General features: G+C 39.5%; 1 protein-coding gene across 1 annotated transcript in view; it reads right to left on the bottom strand.

The window, feature by feature from the left end:
• Nucleotides 1-25994, bottom strand: part of ELP1 (elongator acetyltransferase complex subunit 1) — a 61214-nt gene that overhangs the window by 5791 nt on the left and 29429 nt on the right. Inside the window, exons 20-36 of the mRNA XM_024753685.1 lie at nucleotides 25750-25823; nucleotides 24923-25001; nucleotides 24742-24821; nucleotides 23042-23179; nucleotides 22847-22932; nucleotides 22180-22328; nucleotides 21481-21604; nucleotides 20449-20557; nucleotides 20159-20285; nucleotides 18114-18126; nucleotides 17353-17414; nucleotides 7052-7114; nucleotides 6611-6671; nucleotides 4924-5037; nucleotides 4122-4233; nucleotides 2918-3045; nucleotides 2383-2537 (exon numbers count right to left, since the gene is read on the bottom strand). Of these exons, the coding sequence (XP_024609453.1) occupies nucleotides 2383-2537; nucleotides 2918-3045; nucleotides 4122-4233; nucleotides 4924-5037; nucleotides 6611-6671; nucleotides 7052-7114; nucleotides 17353-17414; nucleotides 18114-18126; nucleotides 20159-20285; nucleotides 20449-20557; nucleotides 21481-21604; nucleotides 22180-22328; nucleotides 22847-22932; nucleotides 23042-23179; nucleotides 24742-24821; nucleotides 24923-25001; nucleotides 25750-25823 (1674 nt within the window). The remainder of the gene's footprint in view (nucleotides 1-2382; nucleotides 2538-2917; nucleotides 3046-4121; nucleotides 4234-4923; nucleotides 5038-6610; nucleotides 6672-7051; nucleotides 7115-17352; nucleotides 17415-18113; nucleotides 18127-20158; nucleotides 20286-20448; nucleotides 20558-21480; nucleotides 21605-22179; nucleotides 22329-22846; nucleotides 22933-23041; nucleotides 23180-24741; nucleotides 24822-24922; nucleotides 25002-25749; nucleotides 25824-25994) is intronic.

The raw sequence follows: 25994 nt of genomic DNA, 5'->3' as shown, positions 1-25994 counted from the left end.
TTATGAGGGGCTAATTCTCAGTTGCTTTTATCTTTATGGTTTGTAAAATGCTTTTATATCTACCCTCTCATCTAACCTTCAAAACATTCCAGTGAACTATACAGGGGAGTATTATCCCCATTTATAACTGAGGAAATCGAGACCCAGTAAGCTTATGAGCTGATTTCCAGCCTCTCTCTCAGCTCCAAACCCACCCTTGCTATACACTGCTCGTGATGCTGGGACTGGGGGCCTGAGAAAACACCCCTCCTTGGACAGCCGTTATGCTCCAACAATAGCAGACACCAGCTGGACGGAGAAAGGAGAGGGAATTTGTTCCCTTGTTCGCTTGCTTTCACTCAACAGTAGCTCTGTACCCCAACAGTAGCTCTGTACCCCGCAGCAGCTGTTTGTCCCAGTTTCTGTTTATTTCTGTACGCTTAGACCCAGCCTCATCCTGCCCCCTCGGCAATACCAGCACCAGCTGGCTGCCACCCCCTTCTCCAAGGTTCAAGAACCAGCTCTGCAGGGGCCTCACCTCCAAGCGTCTAAATTCTAAGAATCCCACCTCTTCCTTTTGTTCCTTCAGCGTTATGGGTACAAGTGGCTGTCAGGTTTCAATCTCAGTGTTCCTTCTCTGTGTTCCCTTTCTGCCTTCTCAGTCCTCTAGTACTTGGTTAACCAGTTCCATATATTAAACTCTCTCTGATAAAATAACAGCTGTAGTTTTTGTTTTTCCTTAATGGACTCTGACTGATAAACCAGCCTTTCTGAATCAAAACTGAAACTTTGAACAACAGACCTGAGATGTAAGAGACTGAGCAGATAGATATACACAATAAATAGATGACAATATATTAGAATTCTTGATGGGACACAAACAGCTTTAACATAAGTAGCAAGCTTGTTACAACAACACAGAAGTGACAAGTCAAATTTACCATAAAACAAGAGAAAAAGCAATTGTCTGGGCTTCCTTTAAAGAACTCAGATCCCATCCATAAGTCTGAAAAGAGAGGTGAGAGGCCAGTTCTGGTCCTAGCTTGCCCCCTACCCTGACCAATCTCACTGAAGGTCAGGGCAACCATCTGACATCTGACTTTCCCATCTTCTCCATTCTAACCTTCAAAACATTCCAGTGAACTATACAGGGGAGTATTATCCCCATTTATAACTGAGGAAATCGAGACCCAGTAAGCTTATGAGCTGATTTCCAGCCTCCCTCTCAGCTCCAAACCCACCCTTCCTATACACTGCTCGTGATGCTGGGACTGGGGGCCTGAGAAAACACCCCTCCTTGGACAGCCGTTATGCTCCAACAATAGCAGACACCAGCTGGACGGAGAAAGGAGAGGGAATTTGTTCCCTTGTTCGCTTGCTTTCACTCAACAGTAGCTCTGTACCCCAACAGTAGCTCTGTACCCCGCAGCAGCTGTTTGTCCCAGTTTCTGTTTATTTCTGTACGCTTAGACCCAGCCTCATCCTGCCCCCTCGGCAATACCAGCACCAGCTGGCTGCCACCCCCTTCTCCAAGGTTCAAGAACCAGCTCTGCAGGGGCCTCACCTCCAAGCGTCTAAATTCTAAGAATCCCACCTCTTCCTTTTGTTCCTTCAGCGTTATGGGTACAAGTGGCTGTCAGGTTTCAATCTCAGTGTTCCTTCTCTGTGTTCCCTTTCTGCCTTCTCAGTCCTCTAGTACTTGGTTAACCAGTTCCATATATTAAACTCTCTCTGATAAAATAACAGCTGTAGTTTTTGTTTTTCCTTAATGGACTCTGACTGATAAACCAGCCTTTCTGAATCAAAACTGAAACTTTGAACAACAGACCTGAGATGTAAGAGACTGAGCAGATAGATATACACAATAAATAGATGACAATATATTAGAATTCTTGATGGGACACAAACAGCTTTAACATAAGTAGCAAGCTTGTTACAACAACACAGAAGTGACAAGTCAAATTTACCATAAAACAAGAGAAAAAGCAATTGTCTGGGCTTCCTTTAAAGAACTCAGATCCCATCCATAAGTCTGAAAAGAGAGGTGAGAGGCCAGTTCTGGTCCTAGCTTGCCCCCTACCCTGACCAATCTCACTGAAGGTCAGGGCAACCATCTGACATCTGACTTTCCCATCTTCTCCATGACAGCAGTTTCATGCAGAAAGGAGAAATAAAAAGCAAACTTAACCTAGGCCAAGGTGTACTATGAACTATACTATCAAACATAAAATCTTCTTACTGACAGCTTAAACATAAGTCTAAGACAATGTAACTATTGTATAGTACGTTTTAAGAACAGGAAAATCTTTTGCTCTCACTATTAAGAGATTGTGTGAGAGTAATAACCTGTCAAAGTGATTTAAAAAAAAAAAGAAGCACATTCTGTCTTTGAGGAAAACTTACAGGTGTAGCTGAACTCTGCTGGGGGGTGAGAGTCCAAATTTCTGGAAGTGACCTTTCCATTAGCTGCAGAGTATCTTCAAAGGCCTTCTGTAATTCCCTTCCTTGCTCGTCAAACTCAAAGAGAAAGAGTATCTTTAAAATATGGTATATTTCATCTAGAGAGAAGAAATTTGAGAGTGGTAAGTTGTATCACCAGCTCCACTGCTAGAATCCTAACAGGAGTTTCTTTCCCAAGTGAAAATATCTAATAGCATACTACAATATCTCCCTCATTTTCTTCTTTCTCCCCAAAAGCTGGAATAATTCAACATATCTACTACAAAAAGAAAACAAACCCACTAGAGCCAAGCAGGAAAGCAGTGCCTCCTCTGTCTTTATCCTGGTTTCAGTGATAGTCTCTCACAGCTCAGGTAGGTGGATGCCAAAGAGGAAGACATCTAGGCTATTGGCTGAGAAGTTGTTTCAGGAATGCACCCTGAAGTGACGAATTTACTATGTTTTTTGTGGGCAAGAATCATCAGTATTGAGAATATACCTTTCAATTTTTCAGTGCCCTGCACCACATCACTCAATGCCTCCAAAAGGGCCAGATCCTCCAGTGGACTCCCTTCCTTGAGGCTGTGCTTCTTCCGTTCCGCTTTGCGCCGATTCTTAGATGATCTCCTGTTAGAAATTAGAGATGTTTTAAAAGGGGCTCTCCTTGTGCTGAACAGATTAAAATGAATGTAACTATTGGCCACCAACTTTCTGGGAAACCAGAGTATATACAGATGGTATTTGTATTTTCAGGAAAATGGTGAAGGTGTTAAGATGATACATAAAAATTAAATTGGGAGAGAAAAGGCAGGAAGTAATAAGGAAAACCCTAAAAAGTGATGCCTGGCCTTGAAGTTTTTATTAAAATACAGAATAAAATCGGATTTCATCTGATAGTAAGAGGCAGAAAAATGAAAAGAACAAACAGCTTCAATTTTGTAGCAAAAACCAAGTAAGTTTAAAGGCAACAAAATTAAGTTGAAGTAAGATAACAGACATACCAGATTGGAATTTGAATATCATAAAATATATATGAATCCCACATTCTCTCCTGCCTCAGAGGTCTTTAATTATGCCATTTGTTTTGTCTGGGACTCTCACCCCAGCTCTCAAAGCCCAGTTCTAGGTGGCTTTCTTGCAGTTTCTGATTGCCCCACACAACCTCACAGGTCTCCATTCTGAATTCCTAAAGCACAATTTGGTTTAAATCTATAATCTTGCATTATACACTGTTGTTTCCCAAGGAAGAGTACAGCTCTTATAACTCACATCTCCTTAAAAGGTTTCGGTAACATCCACTACAACTAGCTCGATTATACTTCTGACAAGTTGAATTTTGAATTGAAGAAGTGTGAAATCTTTTTTCTTTATAATCTTTATATTTTTCTCAGTGCCTACACATTATAGTCACTTAATATTTCTTAAATGAATAAAGTCAGATGTCATATATAAATTGAGTACCCAGTGTAAGCGCCATGTGGTTGATGGGCAAACACAGGCCACGAAGTTGCAGCAGAAAACATTTCAAAGCTGAGTCTAATCTCTTAGATATGCTGCGAAGGTCCTTGCACAGCTTCCACAGGGCCTTGAAGAATGTCCTCCCCCTCCTGCTGCACTGTCCTGCTGGAAAACTGACCTGTTTACTTGTACTTTCTCCATATACCCAGGGCATGGTCAACGTGCTGAATAAACATGATACATACGCTGATATTCTGGAGTTACTGTGGGAATATTTGCCACTCATGTCACTGCCACTCATGACACTGCTAGTTTCAGAGAAGAGATCTGACTCTTGACCGTGGGGTGCCTCATCATCTAGAGGAGAAGAACCAGAGAGCATGAAAACTACCTGCAAATGAGGGTTTACCTTCAGTGGGGTAAGGGAACTACAGTTAACCAGGTCAAATCTAAGGACATGAAAACTAGTACAAAGTCGCTCTCAAAATGAAATAGATAATATATACAGTTTTATTACTGTAAACTAGTACTTTACCAAACGTCTTTATTCTTTTTACATAAAAATGTTTTATTTATATATCTAGCTAGCTAGCTAGCTGCGCTGGGTCTTAGTTGTGGCATGTGGGATCTTTGTGGCCATGTGCAAGATCTTCGTTGTGGCATCTAGTTCCCTGACCAGGGATCAAACCTGGGCACCCTGCATTGGGAGTGCAGAGTCTTAACCACTGGACCACCAGGCAAGTCTTTTTTTTTTTTTTTTAAAGCAAAGGAACTTCTGGAAATGAGATCACTGTGTAATTACAGTAGTCTGCTGCTCTGGTCGGGGTGTGGAGAGAATGTTTGGCAGAGCTCTGCCCATTGGTGCCTGGTCCTGCCCCCAAGCGCTCACCAGTACCCAAAACAAAGACCCTCACAGACCCTCAGAGGCCTCGGACTTCCACTTGGCACAGTAATCACACTGTGGGAGGGACAGTTAGCAGCTGAGACAAAGCGTGATGCTGCCCCTCACCACCCCCCAAGCATCTGTGTCTTCAGGTGGGCACTCACCCAGATGCACCTGCTGTGCTTGCTCCTTGAGCTCTCGCACCACCAATAGACGTGCTTTATGGCGACTGAATGTGGCTGTCTGAGAGTCCAGAAACGCCATATAATTTTTCTGGGCTAAGGGTGCAGATGGAAAATAATTTGAGCACGTTTAAACAAAGAGATAAAACTAGAGTGGGGGTGGTTAGTGAGGGAGTTGGAGCTTAACAAAGAAAAGAAGTTACCAGGTTTTTCAAGCAAGAATTTTTTCTTTAATGAGAAGTAACCAACATTGCTATAGGAGAAAGAACTAGAGATTGAGATTCCAGATCTTAAAGTTCATCAACATCATCCTAGAATACTCTCTACCACTAAACTTACAAAAGCACCTGAACAAAAGACTTGGTATCTAACCCAAGAGAAGACTAGTAAATAAAAGGAGTGCACAGGAAGCTTTTAACAAAAATAGGAGGAAAGTCTCTGAAATGCTTCTTAAACATATAAGTATTACGTCTTTGTAGTTTTTCATCTACAAATACCCAATACTTATATGTTTAAGGAGCACTTTTTCTAGGTTCTAATTAGCGGAGAAAAATCCAAGTAAGAGTGGGCTAGATGGATTGTTACAGGGCCAGGAAGGATGCTTCCAGTATCCAGTTAGGAGTACCTAAAGTAAATGATACACAAAGAACCCTCCCAGTTTTGAGTAGGACAGGGTAGTAAAGAGCAGGCAGGGTAAGAATATAAATACATGTTAATGTCAGAAAGGCCAGACATCACTTACAGGGTAGACTGTGCAGAGCTTAAAATCAACCTCTACTCCTAAAGACTTTTATAAGTCAAACTGATGTCCTTCTTTTACACTTTGCTTTTAAGGGATACAGTGAACACCAGAGTATTCTAGAACTGATAACACTCATCTGTTATCGAGGAACCATCTGCAAAGGTTCTTCTTTTTATTATTATTTTTTGGGCCGCGCCACACAGCATGCAGGATCTTAGTTCCCCAACCAGGGGTCAAACCCGAGGCCCCTGCAGTGGAAGTGCAGAGTCTAAACCACTGGACCACCAGGGATCCCTTCTTATTTTTAAAAAATTTTTATTTTGAAAAAGTTTCAAACCTACTTAAAGGTTGCAGTAATTCAATGTACATACATATACCCTTCACTTAGATTTATCAATTATTAACATTTTGCCATATTTTTGGCTTCCTCTGTTTCTACACACACACACACACACACACACACACACACACACACATTTTTGTGGAACCCTCTGAGAGGAAGTTGCAGATATGATTCTTCCCTCTTAAGTACTTCAGCATCTCTCTCTTAAGAATCAGGATATCATCTATATAACCACAATACAATTATTAAATGCAGGAAATTAACCATTTGATACAATATTATCTAATATACAGTTCATATTTGAGTTTACCAACTATTCCCAAAGATTCTTAATTGTATCTTATCAGGTTTTTAACATTCAAATAAGTTATGTGCTACTATTTAGCAACTTAGCATATTTAAAAACCATGTTCAGAAGTAAATTTCACACCCAGTGGAGAACTCTGATTGACTCGATATAATGAGTCCTTTCATCACTGACATGATTAAAGGATGTAATAGTACAGGCAGTACTCTCCCGTCTCCCTCTCTCCCAGCAGTTCTATACTTCCAAATCAGGAATTCTATCTAAATGTAACCCTCACCTTCTAAAATGGAAGGCTTTACGTTGGTTTCTATAATATCTGGTCTGTTATATTTGTGTACCTAAAAAAAAAAATACAACAATTTTAGGCAGGAAAACTTCAAATCACTGGGAAGTTAAGATACTTGGAAATGGATCACTTTCAGAGGTGACAGGATATTTTCCAGAGGAGTAGGCCTCCTATAAGGTAGCCAATGAAAACTCAATTCATTTCAGTAAAAATTAGTAATATTTCATATTTAGAGGACTAATTCCAAACATCAAGAATAAACTTTTTAAATGGTTTAAAAAGCATTGCTTATCCTTAGACCAGGAACCTGAACTATTTCTGACAAATTTCAGTAGCTCGGAAGACAAGGGACTGCGGCTGACACTGTCTCCCTGTGTAGGCCCTTGCTCCGCTTAGCACTTCATGCAGGGAGGAGTTTTGAAGTCCTCTTACCAGTCTCAGAGCTTCTTCCCAGGCAGCTCCTTCTAACAGCAAGAGCACAGCTTCTTCATAATCCTGACAGGGGAACATCAAGGAAGGTAACAGGCTAATGGAGCAAGTGTGTTAGATGCCACCGTAATAAACTGCAAAACTGCCCACAGAGCTGCCTCCCTCTGCCTTTCCAGCCTATCACTCACAGTCCCAGTTGGTGGGACTGGCCTAGAGTACATGCTCGATAAATACTGATGCAAGAGACAAAGGAGGGGTGTCAATTCTGGAAATGATCACAAAGCACAAGGTAAGCATCACCTCTCTACATCCCTGAGCATCAAAACCACAAGAAAGACTTAGAAATGCCCATTTCCCCAGCTGCGCCTCCAAATCTGATTCCAGAGGTTTAGGTGGACTCCTGAATTGACAAGTGCACACTCTGGAGAAATGGTAGACTAGAATAGTAATCTTCTAAACCATTTTTTCTTTTTTAATGTTTATTTTTTTATTTTGAACTTCAAACCTACAAAAAACTGATGAGTGTAATAAACACGTGCATACCCTACAGTCTTTAACCATTTATGATGCTTGTACCCTTACCACTAAAAACTTTTGATCATGTACCCCAATATATAATTACTTAATGTACTTAAAAAGCATATAAAACAAAACACGTTTTTAAAAGATGAAATATATGAGACAACTAGCTGGGTTTCTTCAAGTAATCTCTGTCATAAAAAGGGGGGGTGTATACATTAGATAAAAGGGATTTAAAGGACATAACAAAATGCAATACTTGTCCCTAGACTGGAATCTAATTTGGATTGATCTACTGTAAACAATTTTGGAATATTGAGGGAACTTAAATTGTAATTGTTAGATGAATTAAAATGTGTCAACATGGAGAGATGAAGATCACAACCAAACACACCAAATTTACAAACAGAACAAACAGCATAATTTCATTTTGGTTAAAAATACGTGTGTGTGTGTGTGTGTGTGTGTATGGAGAGAGGGGGTGGGGAAGAGACAGAAAGGAGAGAGAAAACTCTAGAAAGAAAAAAAGAGGTTGCTAATAATAGCAATCTCTGAGTGGTAGGAATGAGATGTTTTTATTTTCTTGTATGTGCTTTCAGCACTTTAAACAATCTATAATACATATATACTACTTTAAATAGGTTATTTTTAATTAAAAAGATTAATTAACCATTTTCTTCCGAGACCCCAAAGGATCCTTGCAGGCCTGTACCACGTGTCCCAGAGGAACGTGGTAGGATGTGTTGTGCTTGACTGGCAATGTGTGAGTGTGTGTGTTTTACTGAGATCAAATTCGCATAACATACATTGAATGATTTTAAAGTGTGTACTTCGATGGTGTTTACTGTATCACAATGTTGGTAACCACAAGCTCTCCCTACTTTCAAATTTTTTTTATCATCACATAAAAACACTCCATATCCATTAACCAATCCCTCCTTATTTCCCACTCCTCTCACCCCCTGGTAACTTCTAACCTGCTTTCTGTCTCTCTGGATTTGCCTAATCTGGATATATTGTAAAAAAGGAACGACGCAATAGGTGACTTTTTGTGTCTGATTTATTTCACCTAGCATATGTTTTTAAGATTCATCCAAGTTGTACCATCTACTGGTTCTTTGTTCCTTTCTTTCCCCTTAATTTATTATTTTTTGATTGTAGTAAAATTTAATATAAAATTTACCCTTTTAACCATTTACTGTGCAGTTCGGTGGCATTAAGCAAATTCACACGGTTGTGAAACCATCACCACCATCAGTCTCCAAAACTTTTTTTTATCTTGCAAATCTGAAATTCTATATCCATTAAACAGTAAATCCCCATGTTCCTCTACCCCCAGACTCTAGCAACCATCATTATACTCTCTGTCCAGATGAATTTGACTACTCCAGTTACTTCATGTAAGTAGAATTATACAATATTTGTCCTTTTATGTGAGTTATTTCACTCAGCATAATGTTTTCAAGTTTCATCTAAGTTGTAGCATGCATCAATTTTTCATTCTTTTTTATGACTGAATAATATTCCTGTGTGTGTGTGTGTATGTGTGTGTATCTGTGCATGTATGCACATCACAATTTATTCATCTGTTCATCTGTCATTGATGGACATTTGGGTTGTTTCCACCTTTTGGCTATTATGATGCTCTAAAAATATAAACATTTGTATACAAGTTTCTTTGTGGACATATGTTTCCATTTCTCTTGAGTATATATTTAGGGGTGGAACTGCTGAATCATATGGTAATGCTATGCTTAACTTTTTGAGGAACCACCAAACTCTTTTCCATAGCAGCTGCACCATTTTACCTTCCCACTAGCAATATACAAGGGTTCCTATTTCTCCACATCTTTGACAACACTTATTTTTCATTCTTTTGATTAAAACAATTCTAGTGGGTATGAAGTGATAGCCCACTGTGGTTTCGATTTACATTTCCTTAATGAACAACGATGTTGAACATCTCTTCATGTGGTTAATGGCCATCTGTATATCTTCTTTGGAGAAATATCTATTCAAGTCTTTGGGCCATTTCAAACAAAATGAGTTGTTTGTCCTTTTGTTCTTGAGTTGTAAGAGTTCTTTACATATTCTGGACATAACAAGGAAACTATAAACCAATATTCCTTGTGAACAAGCACAAAAGCCTCAAGTAAACTTTCGAATCCACCAATATAGGTCATACATTATGACCAAGTTGGGTTTAACTCAGGGATGCAAAATTGGTTTAACATTCAAAAGTCAGTGCAGAGGAGTGATCAAGATGGTGGAGTAGTAGGACATGAAGCTCACCCCCTCCCACAAATGTATCAGAAATACACATACATGTGGAACAATTCTCACAGAATATCTACCAAACGCTGGCAAAGGACCTCAGAACTCTGAATGAGCAAGAAAATCTCCCTCTAACTGGGTAGGACAAAAGAAAAAAAAGAGAGAAAGGAATCGGGACAGGACCTGGGCCCTTGGGAGGGATCTGTGAAAGAGGAAAGGTTCCTGTACCCTGGGAAGTCCCCTCACTAGTGGGGAGATTAGCTGGGACAGAGGGGGAGCCTTGGAGCCTGGGAGGAGAATGCAGCAACTGGTTTGCAGCAGCTAGAATGGAGAGACAGACAGTGCCATCACCCTGTACTCCCCAGCCTAAGACACATGTCCTCTGGTATGGGCAGGGGCTGGGTGTGTAAACTTGTGCTTCGGAGATCAGACCCAGGTAGACAACTGGAGTGGGCTGCACGCAAACAGCCTGAAGGGGCTAGAGTCTGGTGCAACCACACCTGAGAGTGTACGCGGAGGAAACCTAGGCTGCTTTAGAGGCCAGGTGCCATTGTGTGGGCGGTGCGTGAGGGGAGGGGCAGGACCTGCCACTACAGCCTTTTTCCCTGCAGGAGCTCTCAGGCAGCAGAACACCACCTACACGAGCTCCAGGAGCGGTCACGAGCAGCAGCTGCCCTCTGGGCTTTAGGAGTAATCACCAGCTGCCACCACCGCCCTTCTGGACTCCAGGATTGGTCGTGAGCTGCCTCTACTCCCTTTGCATGCTCTAGGGGTGCACGTGATCTGCCAGTGCCACCGAGAACCCCAAGACCAGGCACTAGCTCCCATATCTGCACACCCCCTATCAAGGGGATGATGGCCAGCACATGCTGAGGAAAGGGGCTACAGGTAAAAAAAAAAAACAGCCCTCGTGGGACTTTACTGGTGGTCCAGTGGTTAAGAATCTGCTTCCAATGCAGGGGATGTAGGTTCGATCCCTGGTTGGGGAACTAAGATCCCACATGCCACAGGACAAGTAAGCCTGCATGCTCTGTAGCCCGCGTGCCACAACTAGAGAGAAGCCCATGCGCAACTAGAGAGGAGCCCATGCACCGCAATGAAAGATCCCACATGCCGCAACAAAGATCCCACGTGCCACAACTAACACCTGATGCAGCCAAATAAACAAATAAATAAATAATAAAAACAGCCCTCGCACCAAAAATATTAAACCCACACAAGATACACAGGGACGGGCCCACATATAAATAGCCCTCCAAGACGAGTAGCTAACTGTTTCTCCTAAACTCACAGAATAAGAGAAATATAAGTAAAATGAAGAAGCAGAGGAACCACTCACAGTTAAAAGACCAAGAGAATTCCCCTGAAAGAACAAATAAACAGACCTCTTCAGTCAAATAGACACCAATTTCAAAAAGGAGATAATGAAAATACTGAAAGAATTAAGGAAGGCTATTGACAGAAATGCAGAGTACTGTTAAAAAAAAAAAAAGGAACTAGAAACTATAAAGTATAACCAAGAAAAATTAGAGAACACATTTGCTGAGATGACAACTAAACTAAAAGCAATGAACAGCAGAATAAACAATGCACAAGAATAAGTGACCTGGAAGATATCAATAGAATAATGGAAATCACCCAATCAGGACAGCAGACAGAAAGGCAAATTAAAAAAAAAAAAAGAAAATGAAAGCAATATAAGGGACCTATGGGATAATATAAAGCATGCCAATGGGGATTGAAAATGTATTTGAAGAAATTATGGCTGAAAACTTCCCAAACATAAAGAAGGAAACATATCCAGGTATAGGAAACACAGAGGGTCCCAAACAAGGTAAGCCCAAATAGACCTACACCAGGACATATTATAATACAAATAGCAAAAGTTAAAGATAAAGAGAGGATTCTAAAAGCAGCAAGAGAAAGACAAAGAGTTAATTACAAGGGGACCCCCATAAGGCTATCAGCTGATTTCTCTACAGAAACATTGCAAGGCCAGAAGGGAGGGGCAAGATATATTCAAAGTCCTGAAAGGGAAAAGTCTGCAACCTATGATACTCTACCCAGCAAGATCATTTAGAATAGAAGGAAAGATAAAGAATTTCTCAGACAAGCAGAAACTAAAAGAATACAGCAATACTAAACCTATCCTAAAGGAAATATTGAAAGGTCTTCTCTAAATAGAAAAGAAGAATATATAAGAAAGAGAAAATCACAATTGGAAAGCAAATCACCTAAATAAGCCAGTACAGAGATTAAAAAAAAAATTTTTTTAATTTCTGTGAAAGTGATAACCACAATAAACAGCAAAAGGATGAACATGAAGATGTAAAAGAGGACACCAAAATCATAAAGTGTGGGGGAGGAGAGTAAGAAAATGTAGATTTTTTTTTTTTCATTTCCTAGAATATGTTTGAGCCTATATGGCTAGCAGTCTAAGGCAAGCAGATACAGGATGGGGTTAACATAGTGGAAAAACAGGGTAACCACAAGTCAAAGACACACAGTAGATTCAAAAAACCAAAAAGAACGTAAGTATAACACAAAAGAAAATCATCGAACCACAAAAGATAAAAAGAAAAAGGGACAAAGAAAAAAATATAAAATCAACAGGAAAACAAGGTTAAAAGGCAATTAATACATATCTATCAATAATTACCTTAAATGTCAATGGACTAAATGCTCAAATCAAAAGGCACAGAGTGGCAGACTGAATTTAAAAAATGAGCCTACAATACCTGCCTGCAAGAGACCCACTTTAGGGCAATGAACACACAGAGATTGAAAGTGAGGGGATAGAAAAAGATATTTCATGCAAACGGAAATGACAAGAAAAGTGGGAGTCACAACACTCATATCAGACAAAACAGACTTTAAAACAAAGTCCATAAAGAAGGATAAAGACGGACACTACATAATAAAAGGATCAACACAAGAAGAGGATTTTACACTTGTCAACATATATTCACCTAATATAGGAGCACCCAAATACACAAAACAAATACTAACAGACATAAAGGGAGAAACTGACAGGAATACAATAATAGTAGGAGACTTTAACACCCCACTCACATCAATGGACAGATCTTCTAGACAGAAAATCAATACGGCAACAGAGATCCTAAATGATACAATAGAACAGTTAGACTTAATTGATATTTTCAGGGCATTACATCCAAAAAAACCCATACTACACATTCTTTTCAAGTGCACATTAAACATTCTCTAGGACAACATACTAGGGCACAAAACAAGCCTCAACAAATTTCAGAGTATAGACGTTATCTCAAGGATCTTTTCCGACCACAATGCCATGAAACTAGAAATCAACCACAGGAAAAGAAATGAGGAAAAAAATGACTACATGAAGACTAGACAACATGCTACTGAAAAACCAACAGGTCAATGATGAAATCAAAGAGGAAATTAAAAAATACCTTGAAACAAATGACAATGAAAACACAACCATACAAAATCTATGGGATGCAGCAAAACCATTTCTTAGAGGGAAGTTCATAGTGATACAGGCCTTATTCAAAAAACAAGAAAAATCTCAAATAAACAACCTAACCAACCACTTAAAACAATTACAAAAAGAACAAATAAAAGAATTATAAAAAGTAATTCATGAAGTAATTCATGAATTACATGAAGTCAGTAGAAGGAAGGAATTAATAAAAATCAGGGAGGAAATGAAATAAAGATTTTAAAAACAACAGAAAAAAAATCAATAAAACAAAGAGCTTGTTCTTTTAAAGGGTAAACAAGATTGACAAGCCTCTGGCAAGACTCACCAAGAAGAAGAGAGAGAGAACCCAAATAAACAAAATAAGAAATGAAAAAGGAGACATGACAACTGATACTGCACAAATACAAAAAACCATAAGGGAATACTATGAACAACTATATGCCAACAAATCGACAACCTAGAAGAAATGGACAAGGTTCTAGAAACACAGAACCCACCAAAATTGAATCAAGAAGAAACAGATAATTTGAAAAACCAATCACTAGAGGTGAAATACAGTCTGTAATTAAAAAAACTCCCTACAAACAAAAGTCCAGGACCAGATGGCTTCACAGGTGAATTCTACCAAACGTAAAAAGAAGAACTTATACCAATCCTTCTCAAACTCCTCCAAAAAACTGAAGAGTGGGGAACACTCTTCAAAGACATTCTATGAAGCTGCCATCATCCTGATACCAAAACTGGACAAAGACACCACCAAAAAAGAAAATTTCAGGCCAGTATCTTTGATGAATACAGAGGCAGAAATTCTCAACAAAGTGTTAGCAAACTGAATCCAACAACACATAAAAAAGATCATACACCATGACCAAGTGAGATTCATCCCAAGTTCCCATGGATGGTTCAACGTACGCAAGTCAATCAATGTGATATACCACATCAACAAAAGGCAAGACAAAAACCACATGACCATCTCAACAGATGCAGAAAAGCATTTGACAAAATTCAACATCCATTTATGTTAAAACCCCTTTCCAAAGTGGGTATAGAGGGAACATATCTCAACATAATAAAGCTATTTATGAGAAACCCACAAGCAATATAATACTCAATGGTGAAAAGCTGAAAGGCTTCCTGCTAAAATCTGGAACTAGACAAGGAAGCCCACTCACACCATTTCTATTCACCATAGTATTGAAAGGCCTAACCACAGCAATCAGACAAAAAGAAATAAAAGGTATCCAAATTGGAAGGGAAGAGGTAAAATTGTCATTATATGCAGATAACATGATCCTATACATAGAAAACCCTAAATACACCCCACAAAAACTACTAGAACTGATAAACAAATTCAGCAAGGTAGCAGGATACAAGATTAACATATAGAAATCAGCTACATTTCTTTATACTAACAATAAAATATCAGAAAGGGAATGTAAAATAACAATACTTTTCAAAATCACAGCCCTCCAAATAAAATACTTCGGAATAAACCTGACCAAGGAGGTGAAAGACTTATATGCTAAAAACTATAAAACATTAAGAAAGATAACTGAAGATGACTCAAAGATATAGAAAGAAATCCTATGCTCTTGGATTCAAAGAATTAATATTGTTAAAATGGCCATACTACTGAAAGCAATCTACAGATTTAATGCAATCCCTATCAAATGACCCATGACATCTTTCACAGAACTAGAACAAATAATTGTAAAATTTATATGGAACCACAAAAGACCCAGAATTGCCAAAGCAATCCTGAGGAAAAAGAACAAAGCAGGAGGCATAACCTTCCCAGACTTCAGACATACTACAGAGCTACAGAAATCAAACCAGCATGGTATTGGCACAAAAACAGACAAATGGATCAATGGAACAGAATAGATAGCCCAGAAATAAATACACACAACTACTGTCAATTAATCTTGGATAAAAAAGTCAAAAATATATAATGTGAAAAAGACAGTCTCTTTAGCAAGTGCTGTTGGAAAAGTTGGACAGCCACATGTAAACTGATGAAGTTGAAGCACACCCTACACAAAATAACCTCAAAATTGTTTAAAGACTTAAACATAAGACATGACATAATAAAACTCCTAGAAGAGATCACAGGCAAAACATTCTCTGACATAAATCGTACCAATGTTTTCTTAGGTCAGTCTTCCAAGGCAATGGAAATAAAAACAAAAATAAAAAAATGGGACCTTGTCAAACTTAAAAGCTTTTGCACAGCAAAGGAAACCATAAACAAAACAAAAAAACAACCTATGGAATGGCAGAAAATATTTGCAAATGATGTGACGGACAAGGGCTTAATTTCCAAAATATACAAACAGCGCATACTAACTCAACAACAAAAAAACAAACAACCCAATCAAAAGATGGGCAGAAAACATAAATAGACATTTCTCTAAAGAATACCTAAGGATGGCCAATAGGCACATGGAAAGATGCTCAACATCATTATTAGAGAAACACAAATCAAAACTACAATGAGGTACCACCTCACACAGGTCAGAATGGCCATCATTAAAACTCTATAAAATGACAAATGTTGGAGAGGATGTGGAGGAAAGGGAACCCTCCTACACCACTAGTGGGAATGTAAGTTGGTGTGGCTGCTATGGAAAACAGTATGGAGGTTCCTCAGAAAACTAAAAATAGAATTACCATATGAGCCAGCAATCCCACTCCTGGGCATATATCCAGATAAAACTGTAATCCAAAAAGATACATGTACCCCTATGTTCATAGCAGCACTATTCACAATAGGACATGTGAAACAGTCTTAATGTCCATCAACTGATGAATGGATAAAGAAGACGTGGTACATATATACAATGGAATGCTACTCAGCCATATAAAAGAACAATGGTATTTACAGCAACAAGAGATTATCATACTAAGTGAAGAAAGTCAGAAAGACAAATACCACATGACGTCACTCATATGTGGAGTCTAAAATATGACACAAATGAACCTATGTACGAGACAGAAACAGACTCACTCATAGAGAACAGACTTGTTTCCAAGGGGGAAGAGGGTGGGGGAGGGATGGAGTGGGAGGTTGGGGTGAGCAGATGTAAGCTATTATATATACAATGGATAAACAACAAGGTCCTACTGTATAGCACAGAGAAGTATATATTCAGTATCCTATGATAAACCATAATGGAAAATAATATATAAAAACGAATGTATATATATGTACAGCCGAATCACTTTGCTGTATAGCAGAAATTAACACCACATTGTAAATAAACTATTATCCTCCAATTAAAAAAAGAAAATACGTCAATACAATTCACCCTATCACTGGTCTAAAAACAAAACAGAAAACATCTTAGTTTAAGAGGCAATCAGGAAACTTCAATACCTGTTCATGATAAAAACTCTCAGAACCAGGAATAAAAGGGAATTTCCTCAACACAATTGGGCTAGGATTGGCAAATTTTTTCTGTAAGAGGCTAGAGAGTTAATATTTTAGACTTTCTGGGACTTTCATCCAGACTGTCTCTGTCACAACTCTTCAACTCTGTGGTTTTAAGTGCAAAAGAAGCCACAGACAATGGGTAAACAAATGGTGAGGCTATGTTCCAATAAAACTTTATTTACAAAACAGGTGGCCAACGAGATTTGGCCCACAGGCTATAGTTTGCCAACTCCAACAACATCCCTCCCAGTTTCTCACACCTATTAAACTCCCAAAAAAGCTAGCAAACATCACACTTAGGGTGAAAGACTGAATTTCTCCAGCTAATATCACTCACTGTAGACAAGGCCAAGAGTTAAAAACTCTATAGGGGTCCATACTTACGGAAATTCCTACACTTTTGTGAGTTTTTACCTCCAGGAGCCCTACCAGAACTTCTCACGGTGTCTACTTCAAGCCAGCAAGATGGGAGACCCTCAGGGGAAATACTATCTCTGGATTTCCTAAATACCCACAGTTCCTTTAATTGTCATGATTACTAAGGTACAACTGGGAAGCCCTTGCTTATTGATTGGGGGTGGGGGTGTGGATGGGAGTCACTGAGTTTACCTGGGCGTACTGTTCCAAAACTGTGGCTGCGTCGCAGTGCTTCCTCTGCTCAGCTAGCTTTCCTGCAAAGACAATAAGCATCTGAGCACAGTCGGCTTACTAAGAACGGTATTCCCAAAACTCAAGTTGAAACGGTTTTAGGTGGTACTATTTAAATCAAAATGGTCTCCTACAAATTGGAGACTGAGCTCTACAGAGTATACATTCAAAGTGAACTGCTTTAAAATAGCATTTTCAAGTGTTCCCCAAGACTGCTCGAAGAATCATAAAAGGCAGGACCAAGAAACCATTCTCAGGTCAAGTACGTTTGTGAAGCACTGGGTAAGATAGAGTTAAGCGTTCTTTTGCTGAAATGCTTCATTAATATGTCTTTATTGTGTATCAAACTATATACTTTGTGAATTTCTATGAGAGAGAGAGGCAGGAATACCATGGGGTCCTATCTTTCAAGTGTTCCCCAAGACTGCTCGAAGAATCATAAAAGGCAGGACCAAGAAACCATTCTCAGGTCAAGTACGTTTGTGAAGCACTGGGTAAGATAGAGTTAAGCGTTCTTTTGCTGAAATGCTTCATTAATATGTCTTTATTGTGTATCAAACTATATACTTTGTGAATTTCTATGAGAGAGAGAGGCAGGAATACCATGGGGTCCTATCTTAAATGGCAGTTACAATCAAAATTTAGCATGGGATGTGAAAATCACATACAGTCAAAATCAGTCATGAAAAATGCTTACAAAGGCACACATATGGGAAACTGACCTAGCATCTCGCACTAATCCAGTTTTTCCTCTAATAGGAAGAGGCTGCTGTTTCTTTGGTTGAGCACTAGATGGGGGTAGTTGGCTTATGTCAGGGGTCTTGCAGTATCTTCATATCTGAGACTCATTTTCAGCCCAGTTGAGATAATTACACTATGACAGGCACACAGAACCCAGAGTTAACTAAGGGGCTGGCAGAGTCACATCTCCCATTTCATGCTAACTCCAGGGCACATTATCACTGACAAAACCAGGAAGTCATCTCCACTGTTTCAAAAGCTATCTTTTCTTCCTTTTGGTGACTTGTGTAAACTAAGTTAAATGTACACATGAAGTGACTCCACCTTGTAACATTTCTCAAAAATCTTTGAGCACTGTCTTCTCCACCTTTTTCTGCTAAGCATCTGGGAGAACTAGGTGCACTCCATTATAAGGCATGACACACAGCAAGCTAAGAGTTGAAAAGAATGTAAGAGAAGATAACAGACACCAAGAACAGAACTAGAAAATTTAAACTACAAATAACAAGTTTCCAGAAGTATCAACGGAGCCAGAATGAATAGTTAATAAGACTCACATAAGGATTTCTCAGTACTTGTAAAAGGAGTACTTGGAAATTGAAAGGGCTTATAAAAGAGTCCACAGATCTAATAACCAGCAAATGCCAGAAAGAGAAAAGTGATAATCTCACACATTTTTATAATCCCAAAGGAAAAAAAAACAATGTGAAATTACTCAAGAGAATATGTACGTACATTTAACAGGATATAGTTTGGATTTTTTTTCAGGACTGCTTTTTATGGGGAGATCATAACAGTATTTACAAGACTCTTGAAAAGGTAGGGGGAAAATATACCAGCCACTCACCCACTTCAACCATGGCTGAGAGGGCCAGAGCCACACCTGTCACTTCTCCCAGGCACTCTGGGAATGCCACTCCAGTCTAAGAAATCAGACTGTGGAATAACCTCACCGCCAGTTCAGGCAATCCCTAGATCCTGACACAGCTAAACTGCCTTTGCTTTCACATTGCTTATACATTTGGCTTCATTTCTGAAAATTGCTATTATGGTTTCCAATGATCTATTGGCTGTATTTGAACAGTCCCACTTGGAAATTCTTCTTTACATTCTCGCAGGGCACACTAACAAACAAAAAATAAACAGTAACAAGAACCACTCCCAACTTCCTGCTCTTGTGGTGAAAGAGTACGAACTTATAAACACACTGTGGTCGACAGCTAATGGCAGATAGTGGTAAAGGGATAGAGTGATGGAAGTGCTGTTTCAGAGGGCTGTGAGGATTAGAAGTCATGTGAAGAGTTACAGGACAGTACTCCACGCCAAGAGCACAGAAAGCACCATGGCCATCGGGCAGGAATGGGTATGGAACGCACAGGAAAGAATAACAAAAAGGCTGGTATGACTGAAGCACAGAGGGCACAGGGAATGAACAGATAAGGCAAATGAGAGCAAAGAGGCAGGCTTTGGCCAAATTCTCTATTCCCCAGGCTCGGTATGAGGCAGGGAAACGGGGGGACATAACACGGGGTCCCTGCCCTTAAGGAAACCCACAGCCTGGTGGGGCAACAAATCAGTAAATAGCAGATTGATAAATGCCATCCCCAAGGTTAGAACAAGGTGCTCTGGGAGCTCAGTGTTTGGCACCTCAGCCAGGAATGGCTTTCTGGCAGAGGAGACCCGAGAGTTTAGAAGGACAGGGGGCTAAAGGAAGTGGAGGTAGAGGGCTGCCAGAGGCAGCTGATGATAAAGAAGCAGGCATGGGCCAGATCACAGAAAGACGTGTGCAATTTGTGGACAAACTGAAAATGGTGGTGATGATGGCACGGGCTCCATATCCCAGGTCGGCCACCTCACGTCCCAGGTCCTGAGGCAAGGTGGTTCCTCATTTGAAAATCGTGCACAACACCTACCAGGTTGTTGTAAGAATTATAATACATTTAGCTGATACGCAAAGTATCTGCATATGAGAAAAGCTAAACAGATGTTTGTTCACACAAGCGAACCAAACTTTATGCAGAAATACATGGGAAAGATCAGCACTACTCAGGAAGATCATGAGTTTGGGCTGGAGGAGGGGCAGGATGGAAACTGCCATGGTATTCCCCAGGAGGATCCAGAGACAACGCCTAGGTTTCTTGCCTGGGCAAGTTCTTAAGAAGAGGAACAGGTCAGGGCCTTTCTCCCAGATAAGTTCGAGATGAGGCTAATTAGTTTGAAGATAAACCTTGAAACCAAGGACAGTGTCAGGGACTCCAGGAGCCTCTTCCTTCTCCAACTAAAGCACAAAGCAAAATCAGGAGAGCCTCATTTCACATGCTACACACCTTGTACTGCTGCGAGTTTGGTGGATATAACTTCAGAGCTTCGTTATACAAGTTTTTATCTTTTATTAAGTTTACGCATTCTGGGAAGTACTCCGGTCCTACAGGAATAAGATGCATACACACACAAGCTTGAGACTTGGGAAGCATAATGGATTTCATTTCTACCAATGGTCCCTACATAAAATCAACAAGGGACCTTTTTAAGACCTGCATAATTAGAGTATCTGGAGAACGGGAATGCAGGAGTGTGCGCTTTAATGAGCACCACTGCAGATTCTGAGGTATGAGAGGCACCAGTTGGAATGAGAGTTCTACTTAAAAGGAATTTTACACTACCTCTGATGAATGACCATCCAGCCCAGTGTTTGCTCAGCCTCCTTAGTAAGAATCACCTGGGGAGCTTATTAACCATACACACGCCTGAGTCCCGTCCCAGCCCAGCTGAACCAGATCCTCCAAGGAAGCCAGAAGCTGAATGCTTAACAAGCACCCCAGGTGACTCTTCCTTGTCCCCGTCTCAGCCCTTAGGAAAGAGTCATAACTGCTGAAGCGTGAGGCTCCAGTACTGGTCAGGGATGGGGTGAGGCACAACACCCGGCATCGTGCTGCTTCGACTCCACATCACTGCCAGTCAAAACTGTGTCAGGGCACTGCCAGTAGGCATGGCCACTCAGACAAGCTGGGTTTCCTTCAGGTGTCTGCAAACACCACGAGAAGAGTGAGTTATCAACCAATTTTGATTTTAAGACACTGAAGTGAATTTCGAGGATGATCACTCTTGACTCAGAAGCATCTGCTCTATCTTCTTAGCTATGGAGCTCCTCCCGTTCATTCAAAGACATTTGCTTTACCCTCAGCTTTTCAAAACATATGATAAAAATAAGGTGCGCGTACGTAATTGTTAACATTTTCAGGTGTGGAAATTGAAATCAGTCTGTCTAACATTTGATTGCAATTTATACCCTCCCTAGTTCCAAAGAATATTTGAAGCAGAAATAAACATACTAACCCTCACACTTACCACATTTGCTGAGGTGGCCAATGGCTTTTTCATACCGTTTCAAATATTTGTCTATAGTGAACCGCTGATAATTCATTTCCATTTTCTTAAGTGTATTTAGAAACGGAAGGTATTCTTTGGGATCCTAAAAATTTTTTTTTAAATTTTTTTAAAGGACAATTTTATTGCTCATGATTATATTACTTATAAAAATAAGCATATAATAATTATAGCAATGAAACGAAAGCTACATCATTTTTAAAATATGTAGTGTATTCATATATTAATTATATATAAAACCAAACTACATAAAACCACTTTTGGTAAAAATGCCTTAACATATGGGCATATTGTCCAGGTTCCCAATTTGCACTGGTAAAAGAAGCTACATGATAGAACTCGACTGGAATATGAATCATTTGTTATATTTCCTTTATAAGAGAAGAATTTGTTCACACTTAATGCCTATAAGCTTAAAAATAACCCAGTAATTTTATTTCGATTGCTCAACCTAGCAATCAAAACACTTTGGTAAGCCCAGAACAGCAACAGAGAATGAGCTTGGAAGTATGGGTCCTGGAGACTAACAGTTCTGCCTCGAGGCCTGTCCTCACAGCCTTAACATCAGACCAAACACTGCAGTGTCAGGAGCACTGTTTCATACTACCATGTTTGCATAAACAAAAATAAGAAGTATGTCTAAGTAGTAACTCCACATACCTTCTGTGACTTCTCAGCTACCATGAGGACCAAATCAAAGTTATAGGTCCCAAGAGAATGATCATATAATTCATTAACATCTACAAGAAGCAGCAAATACTTCAGGGCCTCTTCAGCACTCACAGCATCAGGAACAGGTGCAGCACTTCCTATCAGCGTGTAAGAAAACAAAACAGAACAAAACCATTTGGGGAAAAAACCCACACACCTAGCAACATAACCAAAAAGACAAAGTAATGCGTTTTTCTGGCAGAACTGGACACCAGATGAATATATTCTTTTGACTCTTTTTTTTTTTTTTTTTTTGGTACGCGGGCCTCTCACTGTTGTGGCCTCTCCCGTTGCGGAGCACAGGCTCAGTGGCCATGGCTCACGGGCCCAGCCACTCCATGGCATGTGGGATCTTCCCAGACCGGGGCACGAACCTGCGTCCCCTGCACCGGCAGGTGGACTCTCAACCACTGCACCACCAGGGAAGCCCTGACTCTTGTACAAGCTTTATAGGGCAGCATTCAAAGAAATGGACCCAGGTTTTAAAATGGAGACGAAAAAGCCACACGCCAAATCAGTGATGTGACCCTGGTCCTGGTCAGTGTGATCTCCAGAAGACCAAAGACCCGATGTCAGTCGAGGCCCCGATACACACACTCTGTCAGCATGTCTCTACCTTGAAGCTCGTGTACCTTCTGCAGCACAATTTCCAGTTCTGGGGTGGTTTTTTTCACGTGAGAGGTGAGTATTGATAGGCAGTACCTGAAGTAATAAGTGAAGTACACCAGAATAAGAAAGATGAGCAAGCTGAAGAGAAACAACTACACACTTCTGTTACTCAAAAGATGCCAACTAACGACAGCACACGTACTTGTGAGGATTTACGTTCTCCATGGCTGCTCTCATAGCATCGCAGATAAGGTCTACTTTTTTCCCATCAGGATCGCTGGACAGCTGGACAGTGCTGGTAACTGGTGGAGGGTACATGGTTTTTGTAACATCTTCTTCCCTGAGAACAAGTGTGTATTACAAGGTCACTAACTGAACATATGTCCCAGCTATCAAACTACTAACATATATGTTGGAGTGCCGATGAGATAATAAATAAAAAATGGCTTTTGGAAGAGTTTAATTTTAAAAATATTCATATATGGTGAAAAATGGAAAAACTTGCTGAGAAAATGGAAACATATCCACAGAAGACTCGTATGTTAATGTTTACAGGTGTTACATTCATATAGCCCCAAACTGGGTACGGTCCAGCTGTCCACCCACAGGAGATTGAAGAAATAAACTGCAGTATGTTTACACTATGGCATACCACTCAGCAATAAAAAGGAATAAACTAGTGATACATGCAAAAACACGGATGAATCTCAAGATAGTATACTATATGATTCATTTATATAAAGTTCTTGAACAGGCAAAACTGATCTACAGTGAAAAACTCAAAAAAGCAGTTGCCAAGAGGGTGAGGACAAAGAATAAATGAGAAGGGATTTGGGGGAACTTTCTGAGATGAAGGAAATGTTCTCTATCTTGATAGGGGTCAAGATTACATGGAAGTATACCTTTGTCAAAACTCAGTGAATGGTACACTTATAATCTGTGCATTTCATTACATATAAATTTGACATGCGGGGGGACCCCATACACAAAGAATATGCTCTAGTTAATGTTATGCAAGGTGAAGTACTGACAGGTAAAGTGGACGGATGCCTGTAATTACCTCGAAATTTGTCTAAAGATGAAGGGTGGGGACTTCCCTGGTGGCGCAGTGGTTAAGAGTCCGCCTGCTAATGCAGGGGACACAGGTTTGAGCCCTGGTCTGGGAAGATCCCACATGCCACGGAGCAACTAAGCCCGTGCACCACAACTATTGAGCCTGCGCTCTCTAGCCCGTGAGCCACAACTACTGAGCCCACATGCCACAACTACTGAAGCCTGCGTGCCTAGAGCCTGTGCTCTCCAACAAGAGAAGCCACCACAATGAGAAGCCTGTGCACCACAACGAAGAGTAGCCCCCGCTCACCACAACTAGAGAAAGCCCACACGCAGCAACGAAGACCCAATGCAGGCAAAAATAAATTAATTTTTTTAAAAAGTGCATTAGGAAAAAAAAAAAAAGAATGGTGGATGGACACATGGGAAATAGTGATAAAGCAAATACAGGAAAATATGAACTATAGAATCTAGGTGCTGGTACAGGATGCTCACTAGACAATTTTCTCAACTTTTCTATATGTTTAAAATTTTTCATTAAAAGGTTAGAAAAAAATAAAAATAGTTAGAAAAAAGTCATCGCAGAAAAAGACACCATTTATTTCAATTAATAATTTTTTATGTACACCTAAAATTAAAGTCAAATAATAATTCTAAATGACATCTTTTAAAGTCTTAGTTTTAAAAAGGGAAAAGATTGAAAATCCAGTACATGTGGCATCTAAGAATTAGAGATTAAAAAAATTATATTGGAAAGTAATTTTTCTCCTCTATTTATCTGTCTGATTTCCTTAACCAGAAGAGAGAAAATTATGCATGTGATACTCATGAATTATTCAAAATACTTACTTCAATTCTGTGAAAAACAGATTAATATGATTTACAGAGTCTATCTGTCTTATGAAGGTTTCCACATTTTCAAGAAACACCTACCCAAGAAAAGAATAAAAAAAGGTAAAACATTTTAGTTCAGATCATCTTAGTTCAAGTCTATGGTAAGCTATGATAAATATCAGATTTAGAATGTTACCTTAGGGTTATGATCATGAATCAGATTGAGATTAATTCTCAGTTTTCTCATGCATTCAAATGCTTCTTTAAACATTAGCCTGTGAAGAGACAGAAAATGGACAGAGAGGGCATTTCACAAAAAGTAAGCTCCCTGGACTCAGCATATTTTCATAATGATATAAACCAGTTAAAATTAAGACTATAGCCCAACTACTACTGGAATTCTACTCTGAAATCATAGAATGAAAAAAATCAGGGACCAGATTCATCTACCATCCTAAAAGGTGTGATTTAGTCATCATGGCCGGTTGAGGACTATATCCACACACACGCACACAAGAAAATCATTATGGAACTTAGAGCTACTTTCTTTTTTAACAAAATGTTAGTAAACATCTTTCCAATATAAAGTTTCCCCCAAATTCAGAGATTCAAACAATGGATCATTTCCTTCACAACAGTGGCTCAGGCATTTTTGGGTCACAGGCCTTTTTATAAGTCTGCTGAAAGCCTTGGGCCTTCTACCAAGAGAAATACACATAGACACAGGATGGTGCAAAAATTCCCCGGGTTCATAGGCCATCTAAAGCCTGTATCGTTCCCCTTAGGCTAGGAAGCCCTGTTTCGTACAATGAGCCTCATGATCCCTTCTGCTAGGAATGTTTATTACACCACACGATATAAGAATCAAAGTGTGAAAAAAAGAGAGCCTCTGAGAACCTGATTGAAGATATATGTAATGAAAGATTTAAAGACTTTTAAGTTTTAAAAATCTTAATGAAATACTTGCTGTCTTCACACATAAGTCATAACAATAAGCTAACTACTCATATACATGGTACTTACTTGTCCAACCACTTCCGAATTTGAGCTAAAACCAGGGCTCGATGATGAACAACTTCTAAGTTTCCCCTTGGCATCTTAAAATAAATAAATCAAATCAATAACATTTTTAACTAAATAGAAAAAAATTAAATACCCAGGATATACAATTTTACCTAACTCTTAGAGAACTAACACAACACTGTAAAATGAGCATATCTTTGGCAAAATTTAGTTATGCTCAAAATTTATTTTGATTTTTAAGAGAA

Source organism: Neophocaena asiaeorientalis, unplaced genomic scaffold, assembly GCF_003031525.2.
Source record: "Neophocaena asiaeorientalis asiaeorientalis breed wild unplaced genomic scaffold, Neophocaena_asiaeorientalis_V1.1 scaffold342, whole genome shotgun sequence".
Classification (NCBI taxonomy): domain Eukaryota; kingdom Metazoa; phylum Chordata; class Mammalia; order Artiodactyla; family Phocoenidae; genus Neophocaena; species Neophocaena asiaeorientalis.
Note: the sequence above shows the minus strand (reverse complement) of the source record. Positions and strands in the feature narration are given on the sequence as shown.